The 26,153-nt window shown below is 45.9% G+C and overlaps 1 protein-coding gene across 3 annotated transcripts in view; it reads left to right on the forward strand.

Moving 5' to 3' along the window:
• Nucleotides 1-26,153, forward strand: part of CWF19L1 (CWF19 like cell cycle control factor 1) — a 54,224-nt gene that overhangs the window by 21,231 nt on the left and 6,840 nt on the right. For 2 of the 3 annotated variants that reach the window (XM_054008492.1, XM_054008494.1), the window contains exons 7-11: nt 2,086-2,170; nt 4,815-4,955; nt 5,683-5,794; nt 23,320-23,399; nt 25,612-25,821. In XM_054008492.1, the coding sequence (XP_053864467.1) occupies nt 2,086-2,170; nt 4,815-4,955; nt 5,683-5,794; nt 23,320-23,399; nt 25,612-25,821 (628 nt within the window). The remainder of the gene's footprint in view (nt 1-2,085; nt 2,171-4,814; nt 4,956-5,682; nt 5,795-23,319; nt 23,400-25,611; nt 25,822-26,153) is intronic. The other variant, XM_054008495.1, reaches the window with a different exon arrangement.

Here is a 26,153-nt window from a genome sequence, read left to right on the forward strand (position 1 = left end):
TATGCTGTCTCCGCTTATTTTATGTATAGTTAAAACAAACAAGGTCATCTGATTATCCCAGCTTCCTTTAGCCTTGTGTTGTCCATTGGTAACTAGGCTTCAGACCAAGTCGTGGAATTTGGGTCGTTGTGAAAGGTTCTTAACAGAGACTGTGGTCAAGATCTTACATACATATTATTGGGATTTTGGCCCTTCAAGAAAACATTCCTGATAGTGATCGACTCAAGGAGCTCAGTTCATTTAGCTTAACAAAGAGAAGTTTAAGAGGTGACTCGATTATAATCTATAGGTACCTACAAGGGGAACAAATATTTAACGATGAGTTTTTCAATCTAGCAGACAACGGTATAACATGATGCAGTGTCTGAAAGCTGAAGCTAAACAAATTCAGACTGGAAACCAGTCAGACATTTTTAATGGTGAGAGTAACTAACCTTTGGAATAATTTATCCAGGGTCGTGGTGGATTCTCCATCACTGAAAATTTTTGCATCAAGATTGGGTGTTTTTTGTGGCGTGAGTTACACAGGACGTCAGACTACATGATCATAATGGGCCTTCCTGGCCTTAGAATCTATGAACCATTACAGAAACACTGAGTCAGAGAATTGTTTTAAGTTATAATTAATAATTAAACAATATTTGAGGCTGTTTTCTGTCTCCAGTGTAATAATTGGACCTGTAAATAAAAATGAAGCCAAGTCTGACAATGTTAACGTTAAGCACAGCGTAAGTACTTCATTGGATCAGAGTGAAAATACTCAGCACTCTGTGGAATTGAGCTCCACGTACCCACATCTTTATGCCATTCCTCAGGCAACTTTGAAGAAAATCCAGCAACAGTTACAACAGGCTGTATATTGATTCCCTGGCTGGTTTACTCCTGAGGGCATTCTGTGCCAAAAAATTAAAAAATATTTTAAAATTCTGCAAATTTTATTTGTCAAATAAATGTGGAGGCTCCAGCATGGCCTTGGGGAGCACAGGCCTCTGGCTGCACGGAGGTGGGAGATCATTGTGCAGCTCCTCCCCAGACACAGACTCAGTGTGAGGCTGCACCCAACCCTGACATGGCACAAGGATCCAGCCTGCCCCAGGAACACCCCAGGACCCTGCCCCTGTGTGTGAGGCAGGCAGACTCAGCAAGGCAGAATCCAAGTGTGGAGGGGCTTAATGTGGGGGGATCCATGTGTAGGTTGAGAGGGTTCTGTGTAGGGCAATCTGCATGTGGGTGGCTCAGTGGGGGATCTGGGTGTGAGGGGGGATCTGGATGCACAGGGGCTTGTGGGGGAGGTTCTGAGTGCAAGGGTAATGGGACTCTGCAGGGGGGTCCAGGTGAAGGTCGTCGGGGCTCTGCGCAGGGGGGTCTGAGTGTGGGGGGGGATAGAGCTCGGTGGGAGGTCTGGGGGGCTCAGTGGGGGGTCCAGATGCTGGTGGGGTGGGGATCCAGGTGCGGGTGGCTCGTCGGGGTGGTCCAGGTACAAGGGGAGTAGAGCTCATCAGAGGGTTTGAGTGCAGGGAGTGGGGGTGAGGCTCAGTGTATGGGGGGGGGTCTGGATCCACAGAGTTGGGTGGATGGGGGAGCAGATCCCTCCCCCTGCAGTTGAGAAGCAATGGGTACAGGAAGTGTGTGGTGGGGGGAGGGAGTTTCTGTGCTTCCTGCAGCCAGGGGAGAAATCTGGGGGTGGGTCTGACCCACCCTGGATGCTGTGCTGGGAAAGAGGAAGTCCCGTCCCCGCCCAGCCCAGCCAGGACTAGCAGCTGAGCCTGGTGCAGGGTAGGAGCCATCAGCTGGGTCTTCCGCAGTCCCACCTCCTGCCCCACAGTGATTTACCCCCCTGCCAGCTGCCCTGGGCACCTGAAACATACTGCTGGGGAGGGTCGCGTGATTGCGCTTGTGGCTTCCCTTTGCTTCCCCATCAGAAAGTCATTTTTCTGCGGGGAAGCAAATAAATCTGTGGGGAATTCTGCGCGTGTGCAGTGTTCCCCCAGGAGTACTGGTTCTTAGTGGTAGTTCTCAGCAAACAATAGCGTCTGCTGTAATAATTTTGTCAAAAATACATTTAAAATGTTTGTTTTTCCAAAGAAACCATGTGGTCCTACAGGAGAATGCACAGCATGTGAGCAGATTTATAGCTCTTGCCAACGTTGGCAATACAAGCAAGAAAAAGGTAATGACAAATGCTTGATTATTTTCTTCTGTCAAATATAGATATTGTGGAAACAAGCATGACTTTGGACACCTAATTTACTTTTAGAGTATGGCCTGGGTCACTCATTGGCTGAGGGGGCCTTTCTGATGTCACAGTTACATACAGACTTGCAACAGAGCAAAGTTGGAATCTCATCACTCAAGTAATATCCCATAATGTTTGATAGATGAGGTTAAAAACAGAGAAAATATTTTTAAAATCACGTCTGTTCCCCTCTGTGTCATACCCAGGGTACCATCCATACTAGTGAGTACCTTTGTCACCCCTGTCCTCTAACCTGGGGTGCCCTTTACATTGCTTTGTTGCTGTAACCTGCAGTCCTAGACTGCGCACCAACAGCCTTTAGCATGTAAATCACTCCCAGTTTGGTCTGTGTGTGAGTTACAGCCAGCCACATCTAGGCTCTTACCAGCCATGTTTATACCCAGATTATTCCCAGTCTTAGATTTCCCCCCAGAAACATGTATCTTGTACTGCATGGCCCGCTCCTGGACAATACCAGCTTATATGAAGTACGTCATTTGATTAATTGAAATGATATGCACGTAACTTGCTACCCCAAATGGAGTTTCCCAGACACTTCAGTTCAAACACACTGAATTACATAAAACAATAAAACAAATTTATTAACTACAAAGAAATAAGTTTTAGTTTTAGTTTTTTTCCCACTTAAAAACTAACAAACGATGGTAAACTCAAAATAAAGTGTTTTCTCTCCTCGTGCTCTCAGCAGTCTGACTGGCCAGACTTCTTAGGCTAGGACCCCTTCTTGTGTTTAATGGCTGATTCCTTTGTCCCTTTTCGCGCAGTGACTTGATTGCGTGTGTGCGTGCGTGTGTGTGTGCGTGTGTTCGTACTGCCCCTTCTTTTTATAGTCTTGTCTTCCCTTTCAGAAGCATTTCCAGCTGGGAGCACGGTGATAGACAGACAGTCTGGATGGGAACGCCCTGCTATTTCTTTACTAAAATGTAGATTTTCTCCCCTGCCCCCTTTACAGCTAAAGAATAGCCACTGAGCAGATAAATGACCCATTGACCTTGTTGACACCTGGCAGAGGCATCAGCTTGCCCCTTGTCTCTGAGAAACTGGCTTGGCCACTCCCCAGACTTAGAACAAGTTTTAGTAACACCAAATACTAGAATCTTATAACTTTAACAATGTGGCTACACATATTTTACAAGGACAATAATGACCAGCAAATAAGAGTTTTCAAATGATAGCTCACAAGGCATACCTTGTACAAAGATTATTACAATAGTGGGCTGGGGTGAATACAGGGGTACAGTCTGTCACCCCCTCCCACAAGGTTAAAGTAATTTAAAAAAAAATCCTTAAATATTGTAGTGAGATAGACAGTTAATTGTATCCTACTTCCTCTGCCTCATTGCCTCTCATCCCTGTCTTCCTCACATCTACTTTCCACTTTCCCCTTCCTGCAGTCCAGCTCCTTTATGAACTGAAGTGTCATGGAAACCCTTACAATTCACTGAAAATATTGTGGGCTTTCTGGTTGTTTGAGGGGGGCAGAAGGAGGAAAGCTAGCAAATAGACATTTGATGAAATCATCCGCAGTAAAAACATCTGGATAGATTTTTTCAGAAGTGCTCAGTGCAACTGAGTCAGAGTTAAGCAGTCCCTGTTGTATTGTGTGGTGCTTCCACAACTGTCATTGAATTGTACATCACTTGTTTACTATTCCTCTGCTGGTCAATGACTGGTTATGATTGTTCAACACCCGCCTGCGTGTTGGTCACCTTCTTTGTTGTTGTCACTGGAGAATTTATAACCTATTTCAACCATACAGCAGAATCTCACAACTTCATACACACTAATGATACACATATTTTGACAGAAAAATGGGTTTCAGCAGATCATGACCTTTCATGTGATATCCTACATGGCATGCTTTGTATGAAATATATCCTAATTATATGATGGGGTAAATATAGGGTTCCAGGATGTTGTACAATGCACCAGTTAAATAATTCTCCAGTTCTCCAAACTACCCTCTGTAGTTTTGTTAATGAAGCACATTGTGGAGGCTGAAGTGAAGAGAGGCAATGGGTGGGAAAGAGGTAGGGCCTTCAGTGGAGGTGGTGGTTTGAAACTGCCTTCTGCCTAAAGTCCCAAGCAGCTGTATGTTGGTCTTCCACCCAGATTAGCCTCTGGTTTCCTGTGGCCAAATCTAAACTGGGAGCTGGTTGATATTCCAAATATTATTTGCATAAAAGAGTAAATTAAAACTTGCTACTGGGAACAAATTGCTGCTGAAAGGGCAGTTGGTCTTTTGGAAGTGTTGGGACCTGGAATCCAGGGAACCTTAGGGAGGGAAAGATTTAGGGAGGTGGGGGCTGGAATTGTGAACAAGTGTCATCAGAATAATAGAAGAAAGATTTATCACTTTTCCCTATTATTATCTCTAATCCATTTAATGGGCATTACTTCCAGATATGCTGCTGCTTTTCAAAAAGGTCCTAAAAAATGGAAATGTAAAATGAATTGAATTCTTGTTGTGAAGCTAGTTGTTCATTTGCAGCGTTAGCGTCTCAGCGCCTCTTCGGTGGCTGAATCTGAGTCGTTGAGTCCTTTCTGTTTTTTCCAGTATCTCTATGCATTCAGTATTCTCCCAATGCGCTCAATGGACCCTGCAGAGCTAGTGAAACAGCCACAGGATGTCACTGAAAACCCATATCGGAAATCTGGGAAAGAGGCACATCAGCCAAAGATGCTCTCAGGTGCAGAGGTACAATATGTTCAGCCTTTGAGTGAGTGAGCTGCTGCTTTCTTCTGCAGCGTAAAACAGTGCTTGGGTTTGTGACCTTTGAGAGTTTCCATCCCAAGTGCTTTGAATTTCGGAGGGATGGTTTGGGTTGATGCACAATCTCAGGAACAGCCTCAGTGTGGCCTGTGGTATTCTGTAGTATAGCACATAGTTGCTGCCTACCTTTAACAGTGTGTAGATACTGCAGGCCATGCTCCAAATCAATCTGAGTGACTAGGCTGCTTGTTGGGACCTATTTTCCGTGGGCTTCTCTGCATGCTGGGCCCATGTAGGGCAGGCCTCCACAGTGAAGCTAGAGTGACTGCGGTTGGCATGGTTTTTGTCCGTTAGAATATAGCCCTTAGAGTCCTGATTAATTGTCAGTGCAGCCCTGCACTCCACCAGTTCCATTTCCCCCGCGCACTCTTTCCTTCTCCCACAAGTGCTTCTGTGCCTTCTGAAAAACACAAGTAAGAGGGGCTGCTGAAATAGGGAAGGGGGATAACTGGTCTAGACAAGTCTCCCAGGCTTGGGATGTGGTTACTAGGCAGATGGACTTCATTGTATTAGTAGGAGAGAAGATCAAACCATTATGTCACTTATCTGCTGTGTAACAAACAGCCTTTTCAGAAGGACCTCTTTGTATATTAGGTGGGGCTTCATCATATAGACAGAGCACAATTGACTTTGGTTTTATTTTTCTGACCAGGAAGAACCAGCTTGTCAGTTTTTCTTTGATTTGAGCAAACAGCATGGAAAGAAGCGGCCATCAGATGGAAAGGGGGGACAGCATTCCCAGCTCAAGCAGCCTAAGAAAATCCGTGAGTACTTGGCCATTGGTGCTTTTGGTGAACTCCCTGGAAGCTACCCTAGAAAAATAAGAAAGCAAAATGTTCCTGAGTAGTAGTAATTGTTGGTGTTCTTTGAGTAGAGTCCCTGTGGGTGCATCACCATAGGTGTATCTGTGTCGTTGCGTCTCTAATCGCAGATTACAGATAGCAATGTCCACCCGGCCCCCACATGTGCTCTTCCTCCCTCGTGGTCTGTTTCAAGGCTATGTAGCGCTGAGAGAGCAAACCGTCCTCAGTTGCTTCTCGACCGCCTTTGGCCTTGAATGGAAAGTATAGCAGTTCTGCTGTCTACTTCACTGCGGCATACGTTAGCATAAACTATTGGATATATTACATGCTTCCTCCTCTTCTAGAATCACCATTCCAGTCACCGAGGACCCAGCTAAGGTTATATGGCAGACACCAGCCTCTGTTGCATCAACATCCAAAAGGGCCGATAAAAAGTATTACATTCCCCTCTTCACCCAAACTGTGTCATGGTGGATGCAGTGAATGCTCGGGAAAAGCAATATCAGTCCAAATCTACCCCTTACCTAGACACTGGAAGAGGCTAGATCTCCTGGGACAAAAGGCGCATACTTGTCTGTGACACTGCAGTTCAGGGCCTCACATGAGGCCCTAATGGCCAAATATGTTTTCATGAACTATTGAAAACTGAGTACTTCTATTGACCACTTACTGGAAGCACAAAAAGAACAATTTCAGGCCATCATCACAGAGGGACAATTACTAGCAAGAACAGCGCTACAAACTGCAATGGATGTGGCTGACACAGCAGCCTGCTCAGTGGCGGTGGTAATGAGTCGGGCATCCTGACCACACATCTCATGGTTGCCCAGAGAGGTGCAGGCAGTGGTTGAAGATCTCCTGTTCAAAGGGCCCAAACTATTCGCTGACAAGACCGCCATGTCGTTCCACACCCTGAAAGACTTGAGAGCCATACTATACTCCCTGGATATCTATACACCAAGGCAGAAGAAGAAATTTACATCACAACCACCTCACAGATCCTGATTATCCCAGTTCCCTCCATCACAGCGCTACTATGAACCACAGCGCAAGAGAACCCGGATCCAGAGGAGGAAGTAGTCAGCTTCCCTCGATCTCTTGACCCGCGTCTTCTAAACACCAATTTTGACTCCTAGGTTGAGGCCCCGAATGACCACTTCTTGCAATGCAATCAGCTGCCAGATACGGTGCTTCTATGCCCATTTGGTAGTTGCCTGACTCATTTCTTACGGAATTGGAAGAACATCACCTCCAAAAAGTGGGTTTTGGAGATTGTTTCAAAGGGCTACTCCATCCACTTCATGTGCCTCCTCCCCACCCATCTTCCCTCCCCATCCTCTTCAGGGACCCTTTTCACGAGACACTGTTGCCTCAGGAAATAGATCACCTGCTCCACCTAGGGGCCAAAGAATCAGTCCCCACTCACCTCAGGGGCAATGTTTTTTTACTCCAGGTATTTCCTGATACCCAAGTCAAAGGGAGGTTGGAGGCCCATACTAGATCTACAGGCACTAAACAGATATGTGAAGGCTCAAAAGTTCAAGATGGTCACTCGAGCAGCTATTATTCCATCTCTGGAGCAAAGAGATTGGTTTCTGGCCCTTGACCTACAGGATGCCTACTTACATATTTCCATCCAACCATCTCACAGGAGATTTCTTCGATTCACCTGTGGGCAAAACCAGTATCCAAAACAGGGTGCTCCTTTTCAGCTGCACCCAGGATGGTCTCCAAGGTCCTCGCCATTGTAGTGGCACCCCTACGAACGTTGGGTATTGTCATCTACACATGCCTGGATGACTTGCTTCTCTGGGGCTGAACTCGACTTGGTGTAGGTGAGAGCATTCCTCCTCTTGCATGGATTCAACGCCCTGTTGAGCCTCATAGAGACAGTCCAGGCTGGCCCTCAAACGGGCAGGAATTGCCTCCAGCCCTTGAACACATGGTGGCATGCACATTTGTGACGCAAAATGCCTGGCTATTCATGAGACGTCTGCAGGTGTGGTTCAAATCTGTCTATTCCCCATACAGGGATGGGTTAGACAAGCCCCTGTTGATACTCTCTGGGGTCAAACCTCCACCAATGCTGACCGTAACAACAGACGCCTCCCTGATAGGCTGGGGAACCCATCTGAACAACCACAAGGTCCAGGGCAAGCAGTCTCCCTCAGAGGCGGTCCTCCACCTCAATCTCTTGGAACTAATTGCTGTCAGAAATGTCTGTATACGCTTTCTCGCATTCATCAGGGATACTCACACAAAGGTCATGACTGACAGTGTGACCTGCATGTTCTACATCAAATGGGTGCCAGATCACACTCCCTTTGTGCGGAAGCACTACAACTTTTTAATTGGTGCTCATCTCAGCTGCTTACCTGCCATGGATACAGAATGTGATAGTTGACCTTCCTAGTAGAAACTTCTCCCATGATCACAAATGGGAACTGAACCTCGCAATGCTTCACAATATATTCAACCTATAAGGGACCCTGACAATAGACCTTTTTGGCACTTACCAGAACAGGAAAAGTCCTTGCTATTGCTTCAGAGCTGGATTGAGGAGACAGTCCCTGGGGGACACCCTCGTCTTCTCATGGAGCGGGGACCTACTGTACACCTGTTATCCAGGGTCTTGTTGAAGATAGAGAGAGAGAGAGAGAAGATTATTCTGATTGCCCCCTCCTGGCCGAGACAAGTTAGGTTCTAGTATGTCCTCAGATTCCTCTTCTGCCCCTTCCTCATCTGCTCTCTTAGAACAACCCCAACATGCGGATCCTCTGGCTTCAAGCTTGACTCCTTTTTGGTTCCAACACCTACAGAGTGAATGCTCTGAACGGGTAAAAGAAGTGTTACCGCACAGTAGGAAATCAGCAACTCATCATACCCACCTTCAAAAGTGGAAACAATTCCAAGTTTGGTGTGATTCCAAGCAAGTGGACCAGTCATCTTCCTCCCTCCCATTGATTCTGGACTATAGTCTCGAGACCTCAAATGGTCCGGGCTTTCTCTTAGCTCTCTTAAAGTTCATCTAGTGACTGTAACAGCCTTCCACCATCCGATAGACGGATACTCAGTGTTCGACCATGCAACAACATGCAGATTCGTTAAAGGCATGGGAATCCTCTTCCTGCATGTTAGACCACCCGCTCCAGCCTGAGACCTCAATCTAGTTCTAAGAACCCTGACCACATCACCCTTTGAGCCTTTGACTATTTGCTCCCTATTACACCTATCCATTAAGATGGCATTCCTGGTGGCCATTATTTCAACTCAAAGGATAGGAGAGATAGCGGCATTCAAGGCACATCCGCCATTCACATTCTTCATTTGAGGACAAAGTCACCTTGAGGATACACCACAAGTTCCTTCCTAAGGTGACCTCGTCCTTCCATGTGAATCAGTTAATTCATCTCTCTGTTTTTTTCCCCAAAACCACATCATGACAATAGGGAGGCAACGCTACATATGCTGGATGTTAGGAGAGCCCTAGCATTCTACTTAGCCAGCACTAAGGACTTTAAAAAGTTTCCCAAGCTCTTCCTTTCATTTGCGGACAGATTCAAAGGCTCCACAATATCAACTCTAAAGACTCTTTAAATGGGTCTTCAGTTGCACTAATCAGTGTTAGTGTGCTCAGAATCTGCTGCTCCTGTCAGGAATTCGCACTGTGACAAAGTCAGGCCAGATGGCTGCAGGAGGGTGCTGGAAGGCCGATATGTCAGCCCTAGAATGTTACAGGCCCTTTTTCCTACAAGCTGAGAAGAGGTTACCTCTGGTCAATTGGGGACACCTGAATCTATTTAAGGGCTGCCTGAGACCTTTTAAAACCCTTCCTCTGGTGAGAGGAAAGAGAAAAGCTGCTCCCAGGCTAGTGGCAGCAGGGAAATAAACTTTTCCAGGGTGAGAGGCTGTACTTCTTCCCAGAAGGGAAACAGCCAAACCTGAGTGCCTGCTAGGGGAAGGACTGACACCCTGGGGCAAACAACAAAACAGCGAGGATGCAGGGACAGGTATCCCCCTTTATTTTTGTGTTTTGTGAGACTGTTTGCTTTTTGTTTGGTGGAGGATCACCCCTTAGGCCAGCCCTGAGCACTACCCTGAAAATACGGCAAAAGGAGCATTGTGGGGAAGACAAACACTGCCCACAGTGGGACTGATTTACCCCAGGCCTGTCACCGCCAGAAGGGGAAGTGCTAAGTCTGGCGAGACAAAGGAGATGCCCTGCCATACGTGGTGTAAGAAGTGGGATTGGACTCCGTGGCAAACCAACCCGTGGCAAGGTAAATTACCGCTCCCCACAAAATGGACGACATCGTGAGGGCACTGGTACAGGCCATGGCAGCACAACAGGAGGCTGTCGGGATCCAGATGGCCACCCAACAGGAGTCAGTACGGCTACAGCAGGGAACGAATCAGCTGCTGATGAGCCAGGCAGCCCGGATCAAGCCCCCCCTGCAGAAGGTCGTGAACCAGCAGAAAGCCCTGACAGTTCTGACACATGGCCACGACGGGTCACAGTCCCTAAGGGCAAATAGTTACCTACAGAAGATGACAGTGGAAGGTGATGTGGAGCCGTACCTTCTTACCTTTGAGAGAATGGCCCTACGTGAGGCCTAGCCCCAAGACCAGTGGGCCAGCATCCTTGCCCCTTTCCTGTGTGGGAAGGCCCCGAAGGCCCACTACGACATGGCAGCAGAAGTGGCTACAGATTACCCTCAGTTGAAGGCTGAGATCCTGGCAAAGTCTGGGGTGACGACCACCATAAGGGCCCAGAGGTTCCACAAGTTAGAGGTACCAGGATGGCAAAGCACTGAGGTCCCAGCTGTTCGACCTGTTCCATCTAATGCGGAGATTAGATTTGGGGGGGAGGGATAGCTCAGTGGTTTGAGCATTGGCCTGCTAAACCCAGGGTTGTGAGTTCAATCCTTGAGGGGGCCACTTAGGGATCTGGGGCAAAAATCAGTACTTGGTCCTGCTAGTGAAGGCAGGGGGCTGGACTTGATGACCTTTCAAGGTCCCTTCCAGTTCTAGGAGAGGGGATATCTCCATTAATTAAAAAAAAAGATGGCTGCACCCCGAGATCCACAGCCCAGAGAAGATTATGGAAGTCGTAGTGTTGGACAGGTTCATGAGAGGACTACCGTTTGACCTATGAGGATGGGTCAGCCAAAATAACCCCTTCTCCTATGACTGGTTCCTCACCCTCGGAGAGAGACCAAAGAATGGCCAAAGAACTTTCTCGGACTACTGGGGAAGAGATGTGCCGGGTCAAGAGGATTTATTCTCTACAACTGGCAAGCCCCGGAAAACTAGATGAGAGAGGAGGGCAGACAAGAGGTTGGGAACCAGGATCTTGGCCCAGAACAAAAAGGCTGCGCTCGTAGGGAAGAAATCTTGTACAGCTGGTACGGGGGCGACTCCGTTTATGAGCTGGAAGCTGGACCCAATTCCACGGAGACCAATCCTGGGAGGGAAACAGAAATAGGTCCCCTTGAATTTGGGCATATTGGAACCTCCTTTGAGAATTTTGGGCAGGATAATGATCCACTATATGATAATATTAGAAAAGAGGTAATTGAGGTGAATGGGGTCCCAATGGAGGGGAAAACCAAAGGCCCAGGCCATACTTCATGATAAAAAGGGACCTATTATATAGAGTAGTCCAAATGCAAGAGGAAGAAGTGGAGCAGCTCTTGGTATCTCAAAGGCACCAGAGGGCAGTGTTGGACCTAGCTCATAGCCATTTGTTCAGAGGACATGTAGGGGTAGATAAGATAGGAGATCGAATCCTATGGAGGTTCTTTTGGCCAGGAGTTTATATGGAGGTCCGATGATATTGCGCCTTCTGTCCAGGATGCCAGTTACATGGCCCCCCACCACACTTAAGGGTCCCTTTAGTACCTCTCCCAATTATTGAAGTCCCATTCGAGGATTGCCATGGAGAAGTTAGCCCGTGGCCATCAGTGTGCACTCGTTATTCTGGACTACGCCACCTGATACCAGAAGCCATACCCCTATGAAACACAATGACCAAGACGATAGCTAAGAAATTAATTCAAATTTTCTCTAGGGTGGGGATACCCAAAGAGATTTTGACTGATCAAGGAACGCCCTTTGTGTCAAAGTTGATGAGGGACTTGTGTGCGATGCTCCACAAATGGGACTAAGAATGTCAGTCTACCATCCACAGACTGATGGCCTCGTTGAACGTCTTAATGGGACATTGAAGAACACAATACGGAAAGTGGTGAACCAGAATGGGAAAAATTGGGATATCTTACTACCTTACCTGATGTTGCCACCCCTGTGGCATACTGGACATTGCCCAGGAGGGCTGGAAAGAACAGCCCAACCAGGGAAGAAACATCATTGAGCATGTGATGCAGATGAGGGACAGAATAGCCCAAGTCACCCCCATAGTGCGGGAACATATGGACCCAAAAGACCTATTACAATCGCCGAGCGATGGCCCGGAAATTCCAGGTGGGAGATCGGTAGTGGTGCTGGTCCCCACAGCTAAGAGAAAACTCCTGGCCAGATGGCAGGGACCATATGAAGTAATAGAAGCTGTTGGGGAGGTCAGCTATAAGGTTCAACAGCCTGATCGCCAGAAGAGATCTACCATATCAACCTATTGAAGCCCTGGCAAGACAGGGACGCTCATCTGCTCTCCCTAGAGACACCACCCCAAGAAAATAAACATCAGGGACAGGTGGGAATATCCTCTGAATTGACGCCTGAACAACGAGCAGAAGTTATGAATATGATTGAACGAAACCACCATGTGTTCTCGGAGAAGCCAGGCAGGACTGCAGAAGTTCATCATCAGAGATCCTGGAGTAAAGGTGAATATTAAGGCATCCCAGATCCCAGAGGCAAAAAGATCAAGATAGAAGTTAGGAGAATGCTAGAGCTAGGAGTCATCGAGGAGTCTCATAGTCAATGGTCCAGTCCAATCGTCCTGGTACCTAAGCCAGACGGCAGCATGAGATTCTGCAATGACTTCTGAAAATAAAACGAGATGTCCCAGTTCGATGCTTACTGTATACCTTGGATAGACAAGCTAATCTAGTGATTGGGAAAAGCACAATTCCTGTCCACCCTTGACCTGACCAAGGGTTATTGACACATCCCTCTGGCCAAGGAAGCCAAAGAGAAGACTGCTTTTTCTACACCAGAAGGATTGTACCAGTACACTGTCCTCCCTTTTGGGTTACGTGGGGCTCCTGTGACTTTCCAGCAGCTCACAGATAAGCTGTTACGTCCATGTGGCAAGTATGCAGCCGCTTACCTTGCTGATGTCGTCATACATAGCCCAGACTGGGAGAGACACCTAGAAAAGATACAAACAGTACTGGATACTGAGGAAGGCAGGTTTCATCTCCAAATGTTCAATAGGGCTATCAAAAACCAACTACCTCGGGTACATCATGGGGAGGGGCACTGTAAAGCCCGCCCCCAACTGAACAAGTTAGAGGTGATACAAAGTTGGCCCCGACAGATTTGGAAGAAACAGGTCAGAGCATTCCTGGGGATAGTTGGGATGATGTTTTAAAAAAAAAGGTGAACAGAGTTTGAGCATAGAAGTTTCTGGTTATCAGGGAATAATGTACAGATTATCGAGGGTGCAAAGTTTGGTTTAAGATCGGGTGGCAGAAGGAATACATAATCTGCAATATCCCCGTTGATGGGTCAAAGTACAGGCATTGAGATATGAGGGTATGAAGTTCATAGAGTGGCTATGTTCGGGTGTGGAGTATAATGAGTGGATATGTTGATGAGGATGGATTGACCCTCATTTGGTGAGACTTAATGTTCAGGGAGTTTATGGTTCCAGTTCATATGATCCAACGGAGAAGGTCACTTGGTCCCTTTCTCATAATGGGAGAATGATGTCACTCTGGCTCACGCCTCATGGTACTGTCGGTGGCTGGTGATGTGCTCGATGTAGATGTCCCTGGACCATTGGATGATGTCTGAGACCATGAGGTGCCGCATGAGCCGTTACTACAGGCGATTCATTCCCCACTTTGCTACCAGAGCATACCCGTTGACAGATCTGATAAAGGCTTGGGCCCCAGAGATAGTGAAATGGACCAGCGCAACTGAAGTAGCTTTTGCCGATCTGAGGACCAGCCTCTGAAAGCACCCAGTACTAGTAGCCCCAGACTTTGAGAAGGAGTTTATACTACAAACCCATGCCTCTGACGCTGGGTTAGGAGCCGTACTTTCTCAAATGGTAGGAAAGGAAGAACACCCAATCCTGTTTCTTAATAGGAAGCTCCTACCCAGAGAACGAAAGTATGCCATGGTAGAGAAGGAATGCCTTTCGGTAAAGTGGGCCACGGAAATCCTCTGATACTGCCTACTTGGACGGAGGTTTACCCTCATCACTGACCATGCCCCCCTGAAATGGATGCACTGGAACAAAGAAAGAAATGCAAGGGTAATGAGATGGTTTCTGTTGTTACAACCCTTCCATTCAGAGTGCAGCACAGGTCAGGGATTAAGCATGGCAACGCTGGGACATGTCAATGGTGCACTGTTTTTCGACCCAAGTAGGTGTTGAGAGGGGGGAGAATATGTGACAAAGTCAGGCTGGACAGCTGCAAGAAGGTGCTGGAAGGCTTATATGTTAGCCGTTGAATGTTAAAGGCCCTTTTTCCTACAAGTTGAGAAGGGGTTACCTCAGGTCAATTGGGGACACCTGAATCCTTTTAAGGGCTGCCTGAGATCTTTCTGGTGAGAGAAAGGGGGAAGAGAGAGACAAGCTGCTCCCAGGCTAGTGGCAGCAGGGAAATAAGCTTTTCCAGGGTGAGAGGCTGTGCTTCTTCCCAGAGGGGAAACAGCCAAACTTAAGTGTCTGCTAGGAAAGGACTGACACTCCGGGGCAAACAGGACAACCCAGTGAGGAGGCAGGGACAGGTATCCCCCTTTATTTTTGGGTTTGTGAGACTGTTTGCTTTTTGTTTGGTGGAGGATCATCCCTTGGGCCAATCCCGAGGGCTACCCTGAAAATATGACGAAAGGAGCACAGAGAGGGGAGACAAACAGTGCCCAGAGTGGGGCTGATTTACCCCAGGCCTGTCACCACCAGAGGGGGAAGTGCTAAGTCTGGCGAGATGAAGGAGGTGTCTTGCCGTAGCATGCATTCTACAAGATACATTTCCACTCGGTTGTGTTTGTTAAAGATATCCCTTTGACGTACTGTACTTCTAAGTACCACACTGTAACCCCATATTCAGCATTCGTGTATGTTTGTGATACTTCATTCAAAACATGCTATGTAAGATCTCATAGGAAGGTTATGACCTGCTGAAAACCATTGTTCTGTCAAAATATGTATCTCATTAGTGTGTATAAAGTTATGAGATTTTGCTGTATGGCTGTCATTGAAATATGGTGTAAGTTTGAGAGTCATCCATTGCTCGTTCTCTAGTGACAACGAAGGAGGTGACCAACACCCAGACAGGTGTTAAACAACCATTAATCAGCAGCGGAGTTGTAAACAAGGGATGTACAGTTCTGTAAGAGAGTTGCTCAAGCATCACACAATAGGAGGATTACTCAACTCTGTGACTCAGCAAGGCCCACCAGGGCACGTTTGGGCTAATATTGTCCAGGCACCTGGACTGAGGGTACAAAATAAGGGATGTGGCATCGTGCTTGTACCTTTCTCCTCCCCCACTTACGCTGCAAGCAACAAGAATGCTGGGAAGACAAAGACCTAAACTGAGGAGACTGGTCCCAAGCTTAAAGGGAAAGCCTGTGTATTAAGGACTGTCACCTACCTGCAACCAGGGCCGGATTTCCAGTTAGGCACAGTAGGCACATACCTAAGGGTGCTGGCATTCTAGGACTGCTTAAAAGTTAAACGTGGGTTAAAAGTTTCATTTTTATGGAAAACACGATGGCCAGCTGTAGGCAGGGGGGGCGTGAAGATGCTATACTTAAGAGCGCATACGGTGTCAATATGGTCCTGTTTGCACCATGCAGTGGGGTGAGAAAAACTGCTTAATCCAAATATTGCTTAGTCTAATAAGGGTTAGGATTTAGACTGCATGCTTGCCTTTTATTTTCTTTGGTACCTTTTGTGCCTACCGCTTAAAATCACTTAAAATCTATCTTTCTGTAGTTGTTAACTTATTTTAATATTTTATCCTTACCAGTGAGTTTGTCTAAAGTATTTGGGAAATCTGCTCATTTTACAAAGAATTATAGAATCACAAAATATCAGGGTTGGAAGGAACCTCAGGAGGTCATCTAGTCCAACCCCCTGCTCCAAGCAGGACCAATCCCCAACTAAATCATCCCAGCCAGGGCTTCGTCAAGCCTGAGCTTAAAAACCTCTAAGGAAGGAGATTCCAGCACCTCTCTAGGTAACCCATTCCAGTGCTTCACCACCCTCCCACTGAAAAAGTTTTTCCTAATATCCAACCTAAACCTCCCCCACCGCAACTTGAGACCGTTACTCCTTGTTCTGTCAAGGTACATGTCCACTTTCCTTTGATGAAGTGGTGAACTAATAAAAAACTTGCATTCCTCAAGAAAGGATTTGGAGTGGTGCAAGATGGTATATTCCTGGGGTGCAAGGCTGGGGCCTTGGGAGATTTGCTGGTGCCTTTCTCTGTGTGATTCATGAGTGGCACAGGGAGCATTCATGCAATTTAGCTGGGTGTGGGGCTCCACATGCCGTTGTGTTGAGTGATGACAGCACCTGGAGGGGTTTGCTGCTTGTCACTCGCAAAAACATTGTGAGAGACAGCCCTGGCTGGAGAGTTAAGGGGCACAGTGGTACCCCGATTCCAGGTTGTACCCCGGGGATCCCATCAGAGTCCCCATCTCTGAAATCTCCAGGGCAGCAGCGTGGGCCTCTGCCCATACTTTCAGAGAACACTGTGCAATTACCCACTGTGCAATTACAATTACAATTACCACTGTGCAATTACTCTGATACCATCTTCAGCTCCACTGCGTTATCAGTAATAGGCTCCACTCGGAAGCCCCAGCTGTCCATAGGGTATGCTGCTGTGGAGTCACCTACAGTGGAGCACCCATAGGGACACTACAGTAACTCCTTGCTTAACATGGTAGGTATGTTCCTGAAAAATGCTACTTCAAGCAAAATGATGTTAGGGGAAATTGGATTCACTTAAGAATTAATGTAAATGGGGAGGGCGGGGGGTGTTAGGTTCCAGGGAAATTTTTTTGCCAGAGAAAAGGCTACACACACACAGACACAGTATAAGTTTTAAACAAACTATTTCCAAAGTGCCGGGAGAGTGTGTGTGTGTGTGTGAGAGAGAGAGATGTATGTGTGTGTGTGTGTGTGTGTGAGAGAGAGAGAGAGAGAGAGAGAGAGAGACTCTCTCACACACACTGTGTGGGTGTGTGACACACACCTTGCCCATTTAAGTACGCTGCCTTTTTAAGTACTGTAGATCAGCAAGTTGAGACAGCAGTTGCTGCCAGCAAGCTCCCTCCATCCTGAGCCCTGTCGTGTCCCCCCCTGCTCTGTGGAGATGGAGTACAAGAGCGGGGGTGAGGGGGAAGGGAACCCCTCTCTCCCCCTCCCCTGCACGGCAGGCAGGAGTCTCGGGGAGCAGCTCCAAGGCAGAGGGCAGGAGCAGCACACGGCAGTGGGGGGAGGGACAGCTGAACTGCCGATTGATAGCCTGCTGGGCGGCTGCAGCACAGGGAACTTAGGGGAGCTGATGGGGGGCTGCCGGTCCACCCTGGTTCCAAGCCCCCACCAGCTAGCTGAACGGGCTGCTCTTTCTGCAAACAGTGGACAAAGCAGGTGGCTGCCAAACAACGTTATTAGGGAGCATTGCGCAACTTTAAACAAGCATGTTCTCTAATTGATCAGTGACATAACAAAGCAACGTTAACCGGGCCGACGTTCAGTGAGGAGTTACTGTACTTGAAGAAGAAGAAGAGGAAGTTACCTTGTGCAGTAATGATGGTTCTTTGCGATGTGTCCCTATGATACTCCATAACCTGCCCTCTTCCCCTCTGCTTCGGAATTCCCGTCAAGGATCTCTGCCGTAGTGAAGGAACTGGGGGCAATTCACCCACACAGTGCTACATAGCCTTGAGGCAGACCACGAGGAAGGGAGGGTGCATGTGCGGGCAGAACAGATACTGCTACCTAAAATCTTCAAATAGAGGCACTGGGGGCAGCTACACCTACAGTGGAGACCCCTTAGGGGACACATCTCAAAAAACAGTCGTTATTGCACAAGGTGAGTAACTTCCTCTTTTTAAAAAAAGAACAGGAGTACTTGTAGCACCTTAGAGACTAACAAATTTATTTGAACATAAGCTTTCGTGGGCTACAGCCCACTTCATCAGATACATAGAATGGAACACACTGAAAGAAGATATTTATACATACAGAGAACGTGAAAAGGTGGAAATAGCCATACCAGCCGTAAGAGGCCAATCAATTGAGATGAGCTATCATCAGCAGGAGAAAAAAAACCTTTGAAGTGATAATCGAGATGACTTATAGAAGGTGTGAGGATACTTAACATGGGGAAATAGATTCAATTAGTGTAATGACCCAACCATTCCCAGTCTCTGTTTAGACCTAAGTTAATCGTATTTAATTTGCATATTAATTCAAGTTCAGCAGTCTCTCTTTGGAGTCTGTTTCTGAAGTTTTTTTTGTTGCAAAATTGCCACCTTCAGGTCTGTCACTGAGCAGTTAGAGAGATTGAAGTGTTCTCCCACTGGTTTTTGAATAAAAGAACAGGAGTACTTGTGGCACCTTAGAGACTAACACATTTATTAGAGCATAAGCTTTTGTGGGCTACAGCCCACTTCTTCAGATGCATATAGAGTGAAACATATATTGAGGAGATATATATACACACATACAGAGAGCATGAACAGGTGGGAGTTGTCTTACCAACTCTGAGAGGCCAATTAACAACTATATGCATCCGAAGAAGTGGGCTGTAGTCCACGAAAGCTTATGCTCTAATAAATTTGTTAGTCTCTAAGGTGCCACAAGTACTCCTGTTCTTTTTGAGGATACAGACTAACACAGCTGCTACCCTGAAACCTGGTTTTTGAATGTTATGATTCCTGATGTCAGATTTGTGTCCATTTATTTTTTTGCGTAGAGACTGTCCGGTTTGGCCAATGTATATGGCAGAGGGGCATTGCTGGCACATGATGGTGAGCCCCTGCACATCTACCAATGTGATGTATGCCATCATGTGCCAGCAATGCTGCTGATAGCTCATCTCAATTGATTGGCCTCTTACAGTTGGTATGCGTACTTCCACCTTTTCATGTTCTCTGTATGTATAAATATCTTCTGGCTGTGTGTTCCAGTCTATGTATCTGATGAAGTGGGCTGTAGCACACGAAAGCTTATGTTCAGATAAATGTGTTAGCCTCTAAGGTGCCACAAGGACTAACACGGCTGCTACTCTGATTCCGCTTTTTAGTTATGTTGTGGTAACATCTGAATGTCCCAGTCAAGAACGGAACCCCATTATGTTTTGGACTTCGCAAATGCAAAGGAAGAAATGGTCCCTTGCTCCCAAGGAGGTTACAATCTAAATAAGACAATCAGAGGGTATAACGGACTAAGCAATTGGTCAGCGTTGATGGGAAACTGTTAGTATCACTTAAAAAAAAAAAAAAGGTATGAAGGCTCGTGTGATGTGAGGCTAAATGGCCTTACATATGGGCTCTGTAGGCTCACTAGTATTAACCTCCACTTCTTCGAGTTACTGCACATGGGGATCCCACTTGCTGATGTCTGTGTGCCCTAGCACAGGAGTTCTGAACATTTTCACCAACAGTGTCCTGCAGGGGTTGCGGCTGTGCCTTGCATGCCCTCTCACCCCTCCCCTGCCCCTCCACACCTAAGGGTACAAAGGGTATAGTGACCCCAACTGCCACACAGTTTTTTCAAGCTGCCTTTAGGTGGTGAGTCAGAACAACATAGTGTCCCTTTGTACTATTCTTGCTATGTAGTTAGTAGTTTGTTATAGTTCGTTATTAGTTGTTACTGTTTTATTTAGTTTGTTAGGAGTAAGCCAGCAAACGAAAAGGGCGGGGGGGTGCGAATCTTCTTATGGCACAGATTAGGTCACAAGGTTTTAAGTCCTGCCCCCCCGTGGGTGGGTTATGCATCTCACTGACACCCATGACGGATGCCTTCACTGTCCCTGGATAAATGTGCCATAGGCAGGTCTTCCAAGAAGCATGCACTAAAGGACAGGCAATCCAGACTGAAGCTTTTCCTCATGGAAAAATCCAGGAAAGCAATGTTGGGCTCTGAACACAGACCAGCCACAGAAGCGCCTTCCTTTCTGAATCATCCGTCCAGTCCTCCTCTCACCCGAGACATGACACCAAACACTTGAGCAAGGAAGCAGCCGAGGTGGGGGAAGGAGCAGGACTGGAATCCTCAGGACTGCACTGCAGCAAGGAGCCAGTGCAGAAGTCTTCCACCTCCCCAAGAAGAACTGAAGGGAAGAGGAGTGGAAAAGGGCATCTGTCTTTTCTCTCTTTGGCACTGGCTCCATCAGCACTGTTCCTCCTGGCCTAGGAGCGCTCAGGACGGTTCTCTGCAGGGCTTCCTGTGTTGGCACCAGTGGCTTCAATCCAGTCCCACTCTGCACCAGTGGTTTCAGCTGCTCAGAGACCTTCAGTTTGGGAAGAGGCATCTGCAACATCCTCAATCCAGATGTCTTTTACAAATAATTTTGCAGTTCCAAGTAATTCTTTTGTGTCTTCAGCAGACCCTAGGTCACTCCAGAACCTGAGTCACAAATTCTGGAGGTTTCCCTGATTCAAGTGCCAGAAAAGAAGCCATATAGATGGAGGGAAAACAATGAGAAGGAACTTCTTACTAGATTTGTGGACGCTTATTCTCATTATGCTTCTTGGTTTCCTCTGAATTGTTTGAATGTCCCTTTCCCGTATGGGCCACAACTTGGTCATATTGGCCCACGTGGCTCTGATATCCATAATTTCAGGGACAAGTTCTGCCACAATATGAGAGATCTGAACCCTTTCCAATTTATCAATATCTTCCTTGAATTGTGGGCCTCAGAACTGGACACAGGATTTCAGCAGTGGTCACATCAGTGCCAAATAAAGAGGTAAAATAACTTCTCTGCTCCTACTCGAGATTCCCCAGATTGTGCATTCCAAGAGCGCTTTTGGCCACATTATCACAGTGGGAGCTCATCTGATTATCCGCCATGATCCCCAAGTCATTTTCAGAGTCATTGCTTGAAAGGATAAAGTCCCCATCCTGTAAGAATGGCCTCCATTCTTTGTTCCTAGATGTATATCTTTACATTTAGCTGGATTAAAAGGCACATTATTTCCTTGTGCCCCGTTTACCAAACAGTCTGGATTGCTCTGAATCAGTGACGTGTCCTCTTCATTGTTTACCAATCCTCCAAATTTTGCATCACCTTCAAAATTTACCAGTGATGATTTTATGTTTTCTTGCAGGTCACTGATAAAAATGTTAGAAACTGTAGGGCCAAAAAACCTATCCCTGCGGGACCTTGTTGAAAATCAAATGCACTCGATGAATATTCCCCATTTATGGTTACATTTTTGAGACCTTATCAGTTAGCCAGTTTTTAATCCATTTAATGTGTGCCATATTAATTGTGTATCATTTTAGTTTTTAACCAAAATGTTGTGCAGTATCAAGTGAAATGCCTTAGAAAAGTCAAAGTATATTACATCAACACCATTACCTTTAGCAACCAAATGTATAATGCCATAAAAAAAGATACCAAGTTAATTTGACTGGATCTATTTTCCATAAACCCATATTGATTTGCATTAATTACATTACCCTCCGTAATGCTTTATTAATTGAACCCTGTATTGGCTGCTCCATTATCTTTCCCAGGATTCTTGTAAAACGGACAGGCCTATAATGACCCGGGTCATCCTATTACACTCTTTTAAAAATTACATGTTGGTTTTCTTCCAGTCTTCTGGAAGTACCCCAGTGCATCCAAGACATATTGAAAATCAGCATTAACAGTCCAGCGAGCCCTTCAGTCAGCTCTTTTAAAACTCTTGGATGGAAATGATCTGGACCTGCTGACTGAAAAAATGTGTGATTTTAGGAACGTCTGTTTAACAGACTCCAGAAATACTAGTGGAATGCAGTGTTATAATCACATATAATGGGACTATATCACGTGTGTTCTCTAAATACATAACAGAAATATTTACTGGACACTTCTGCTTTTCTGTATTATTATTGGTAACTCTACCATTTCCAAATAGCAATGGACCAGTGCCATTGTCAGGAGGATTCTTTTTGTTCCTAATATATGTAAAAAAAACCTCCTTACTGTCCTTAACTCTGCTGGCCATACATTTCGCCTTGTGTCCGTTGGCTTTCCTTTTTAATTTTCTACAATTGCTTACTTCTGATTTATATTCATGATTATAAATTTCCCTTTCTTCCATTTGTTACCTACTATTTTTTAATTTTTATAGCTGCCTTCACTTCTCCTTCAAACCAGGGATTTTTTTTAACCAGTGCGGGTTTCCTCATTTGTGGAATTGTGGCTTTTGGAGCATCTAGGAAGGTGTTCTTAAATGATTCCAAATGATCATTCACATTTTTCTGATGAAATTCTTCCTCCCAACTTATCGGGCTCATAATTGTTTTTAACTTTGTGAAGTTGGCTCCATTAAAGCATCAAGTACACCTCTACCCCGATATAACGCTGTCCTCGGGAGCCAAAAAATCTTACCGCCTTATAGGTGAAACCGCGTTATATCGAACTTGCTTTGATCCGCCGGAATGTGCACCACGTTGTATCAGAATTCGTGTTTATATTGGGTCGCGTTATATCTGGGTAGAGGAGTGTGTGTGTGTGTGTATGTATATATCTATATATATCTATATATCTATATATATATATTCCTGGTCTGGACTCTATTCTGCTTGCACTTTATAAATGATCAAGTCATCTTCACACAATGTGCAGTCAGCCTCTGGCACTCCTCGCCATAGGATTTTATGAAGGCCAAAAGTATAACTGAGTTTAAAAAAAAAGAATTGGGTATGCTCCTCATCAATGGCTTTTCGTCAAAACAGTCGGGACACAACCCATGTTCTGAGTGACCTTAAACCTTCACCTGCTAGAAGCTGGGACCGGACAATAAGATGGATCATTTGAAATTGTCCTGTTTTTGTTCATTCCATCTGAAGCATCTGGTTGTGACCACTGTTAGAAGACCAGATACTGCACTAGACCATTGGTATGACCCAGTATGGCTGTTCTTATGTTCTTCAAGAGACGGGGCACCAGAAAACATCGCCCTGGCCTTCCACCCAGTTCTTACACCAAAAATAAGTACATTTACAGAAACATGCACATGCTAACCTTTGAGTGCTTAGCTGTGATCCTGTTATCACTGTGAAAAGAATGTTTATGGTAACAGGTTTGTTTTTTTCCCCTTTCCTAATAAAGATCAGCCAACTGGCCCCTGCTGGTTCTGTCTTTCCAGCCCCGAAGTTGAGAAACATTTGGTTGTTAGTATCGGCACACACGTGAGTACTTCTTGGCACATTCTTCTCACAGAAAAGTGCAGTGTTGTACTGATGCTTATGATTGAAAGCCACTTTCTTTTTAACACTTGACTTTAAACTGCAATTAAAAATATCCTAAACTAGACAGAAAAGGGTTGTCTGGCAGCTACAGGTCACAGAAACCTCTGATTATCCTCTCACAAACCTCAAAGGAAACCTGACACTGTCCAGTTTCACCGCTGTTCAACACAAGAGGTGCCACAGCCCATTTTGACTACGTATCAACCACACACGATGTCCTGAGTGTGAGCATGTAATTCTGTGATTCCAACTTAAATCATGTACCTAAGTAGGTAAAAGATCTCCCAGCAGGCCAGTTTATTCTACTCTGCAGTTAGATCACTTTTCTTTTCTTTGTTTATGCTCAGGGAACCACGGCAAGGCCAGATCTGCACTAGAAAGATTTGCCAGTGTAGTAATGTCAGTCAGGGTGATTTTTCTTTAATGACATTTCTATACCTGCCAAAGCCCTAGTGTAAATGCAGTTATATTGGCAAAAAAGTGCTTCTACCAGTATGGTTTATTCTGTGAGATAAACCAGTGTAGCTGTATGGACAACATCAAGTCTTTCTTTTTTGCTAGTATAAGGCATGACTGCATTAGGAGGGTTTGCCATTTTATTTGTGTCACAAATCCACAAAATCAGTGCTACACCCCAGCTTTAGAATAGTCTCTTGGCAGAATCCCTTCAGTGTGCTAGAGTCCCAAAGGGGTCTTACTTTTCCTTTAGGGTAGGCTACGTGGCCTCACTGCCTCCTGAGACTGAACCTCTAGGTCTTCAGCACTCCTGCTTCACACCGTGCCAAGTCCAGCTGAGAGAGACTCTTGGTTAGAGACTTGAACACTCTTCAGGGACTAATGCACTTCCCGCAGTATTTGCAGTGACACTCAAGCAGCATTTTCAAAACACTCGGCTGTATTAGCCTGCTGGAATATAGCACTGGAATTCCGTAGGTTAGCATAGAGCCATTAACATTAAAGCAAAGTCCATGCCAGTCAACCCAGAGCAATTCACTAGCCAAGCTGTAGGGAACTCCCATTTTCAGGCTCTGTGTCTCTGACTTCCTTCCTTAGTCAGTTCCCAGGTACAAGAGCTCCAAGTTTTTGCCAGAGCCCATGTTTATTCCCCCACCTCATTCTCCTCCCTTTGGGTCATTGATTGCTAGATGTCAATATCCTGGTGACTAGGTTTCCATTGTCTTCTCAGATTTTCTGCTGATACGGGTTGGCCTTGGCCAATCTTTTTAATGACCCGTTCAGTCTGCTCAGACAGCTAGCCTACACACCCACACACTTATGTCTCTTAGTCTGCCCTGAGAGCAAACTTAATCCGTTTCCCACTCCCCTCCTCCCCCCACCATGGATAGCTGAGCAAAGTATGAGGGGAAACTGCATCCCACAGAGGCGTCACAAAAATATTACAAAAAATTCCCTGTTTGTCACAAGCTACATTAACAAACCTTTTCTAGTGCAGACCTGGTCTAAGACTGTCCTGAGATGGAAACCTACTTCAGCAGTGGAACCTACTGGCTCTCAGCAAAATTCCAGCTCAAATCATGAGAATCAAACGCATTTCTTAATGATTAAACCTTCTTGTTTATAAGTCTTTGGTGATCTTTTTCTCTGGATAACTTTCTATCTAGTTGGAGACCATTATGTCTTGTGTAAGAATACCTGAGCCCTGATTCCGTGACCTCCTTTAGGTTAAACAGTGTTGATAGCTGGCTATTCCACTTTGCCTAAAGCTGCTGTGGAATATAAACCAACATTTGAGCTGATTATGAACTATTATAGGATCAAATTCATTCATTCTTTATTTTAAACCCAACCATAAATTCCCAAGTGGATTTTCTGTCAAGCTGCGTCATATCCAGAAATCCCATTTATTGCCACCCTGACTGAAGCCCATCTCAGCTGCCTCCTTGCAGGTGGCACTTTGCCCTGCCTCCAAATTAATTGTTTGCAGTGCCATACCCTTTTTTAAGTCATCTGATAATTGACAGCCTGCTACAAAATCTCCTTGAAGTAGAGCCTGGGGTATTCTGTTGGTTTTGTCTTTTGAATCTTGCAGCTGTGAGCCGGGTTAGCCATGGGGGAATAATCATGGCAAGGTCTGAGTTGGTTTGCTGTGAATGGTTGCTTATGTATTTTCTGACCTCTTGTTCTGTTCTAGTGCTATCTTGCCCTTGCCAAGGGTGGCTTATCAAATGATCATGTCCTGATTTTACCTATTGGGCATTACCAGTCAGTGGTTGAACTTTCTTCAGAGGCGATGGAAGAAATAGACAAGTACAAATCTGCCCTGAAGAAGTTTTTCAGAAGCAAAGGAAAAAGATACGTGTTGTTTGAAAGAAATTACAGGAGTCAGCACCTACAGCTGCAGGTAGGGTTATAACACACCAGTGGAAGAACACAACCTAAGCTGCTTTGAAAGGGAACCGCTCACGTTTCAACCTAAGTACAGGCAAACTCCCTTCTCTGTTTTTCCTCCTTGGCATCCCAAAGTGTAGATAATCTTGCAACCAGCAGATGGGAAGCAGGATGAAGGCAAAACCCCTGTGACCACTTAAATGGCCACTTGAACATGTTTAATTTTTCCTGTTACAGCAAGTGCAGAGAGCTGAGTTTACTGAAGGCCAGTGTCAATAGACTGGAACATTTATTATCTTCAACTGATAAAGACCAGAAGGGCTTCATGTAAGCCAGTAGTCTCTC

Source organism: Malaclemys terrapin, chromosome 18, assembly GCF_027887155.1.
Source record: "Malaclemys terrapin pileata isolate rMalTer1 chromosome 18, rMalTer1.hap1, whole genome shotgun sequence".
Taxonomy (NCBI): Eukaryota; Metazoa; Chordata; order Testudines; family Emydidae; genus Malaclemys; species Malaclemys terrapin.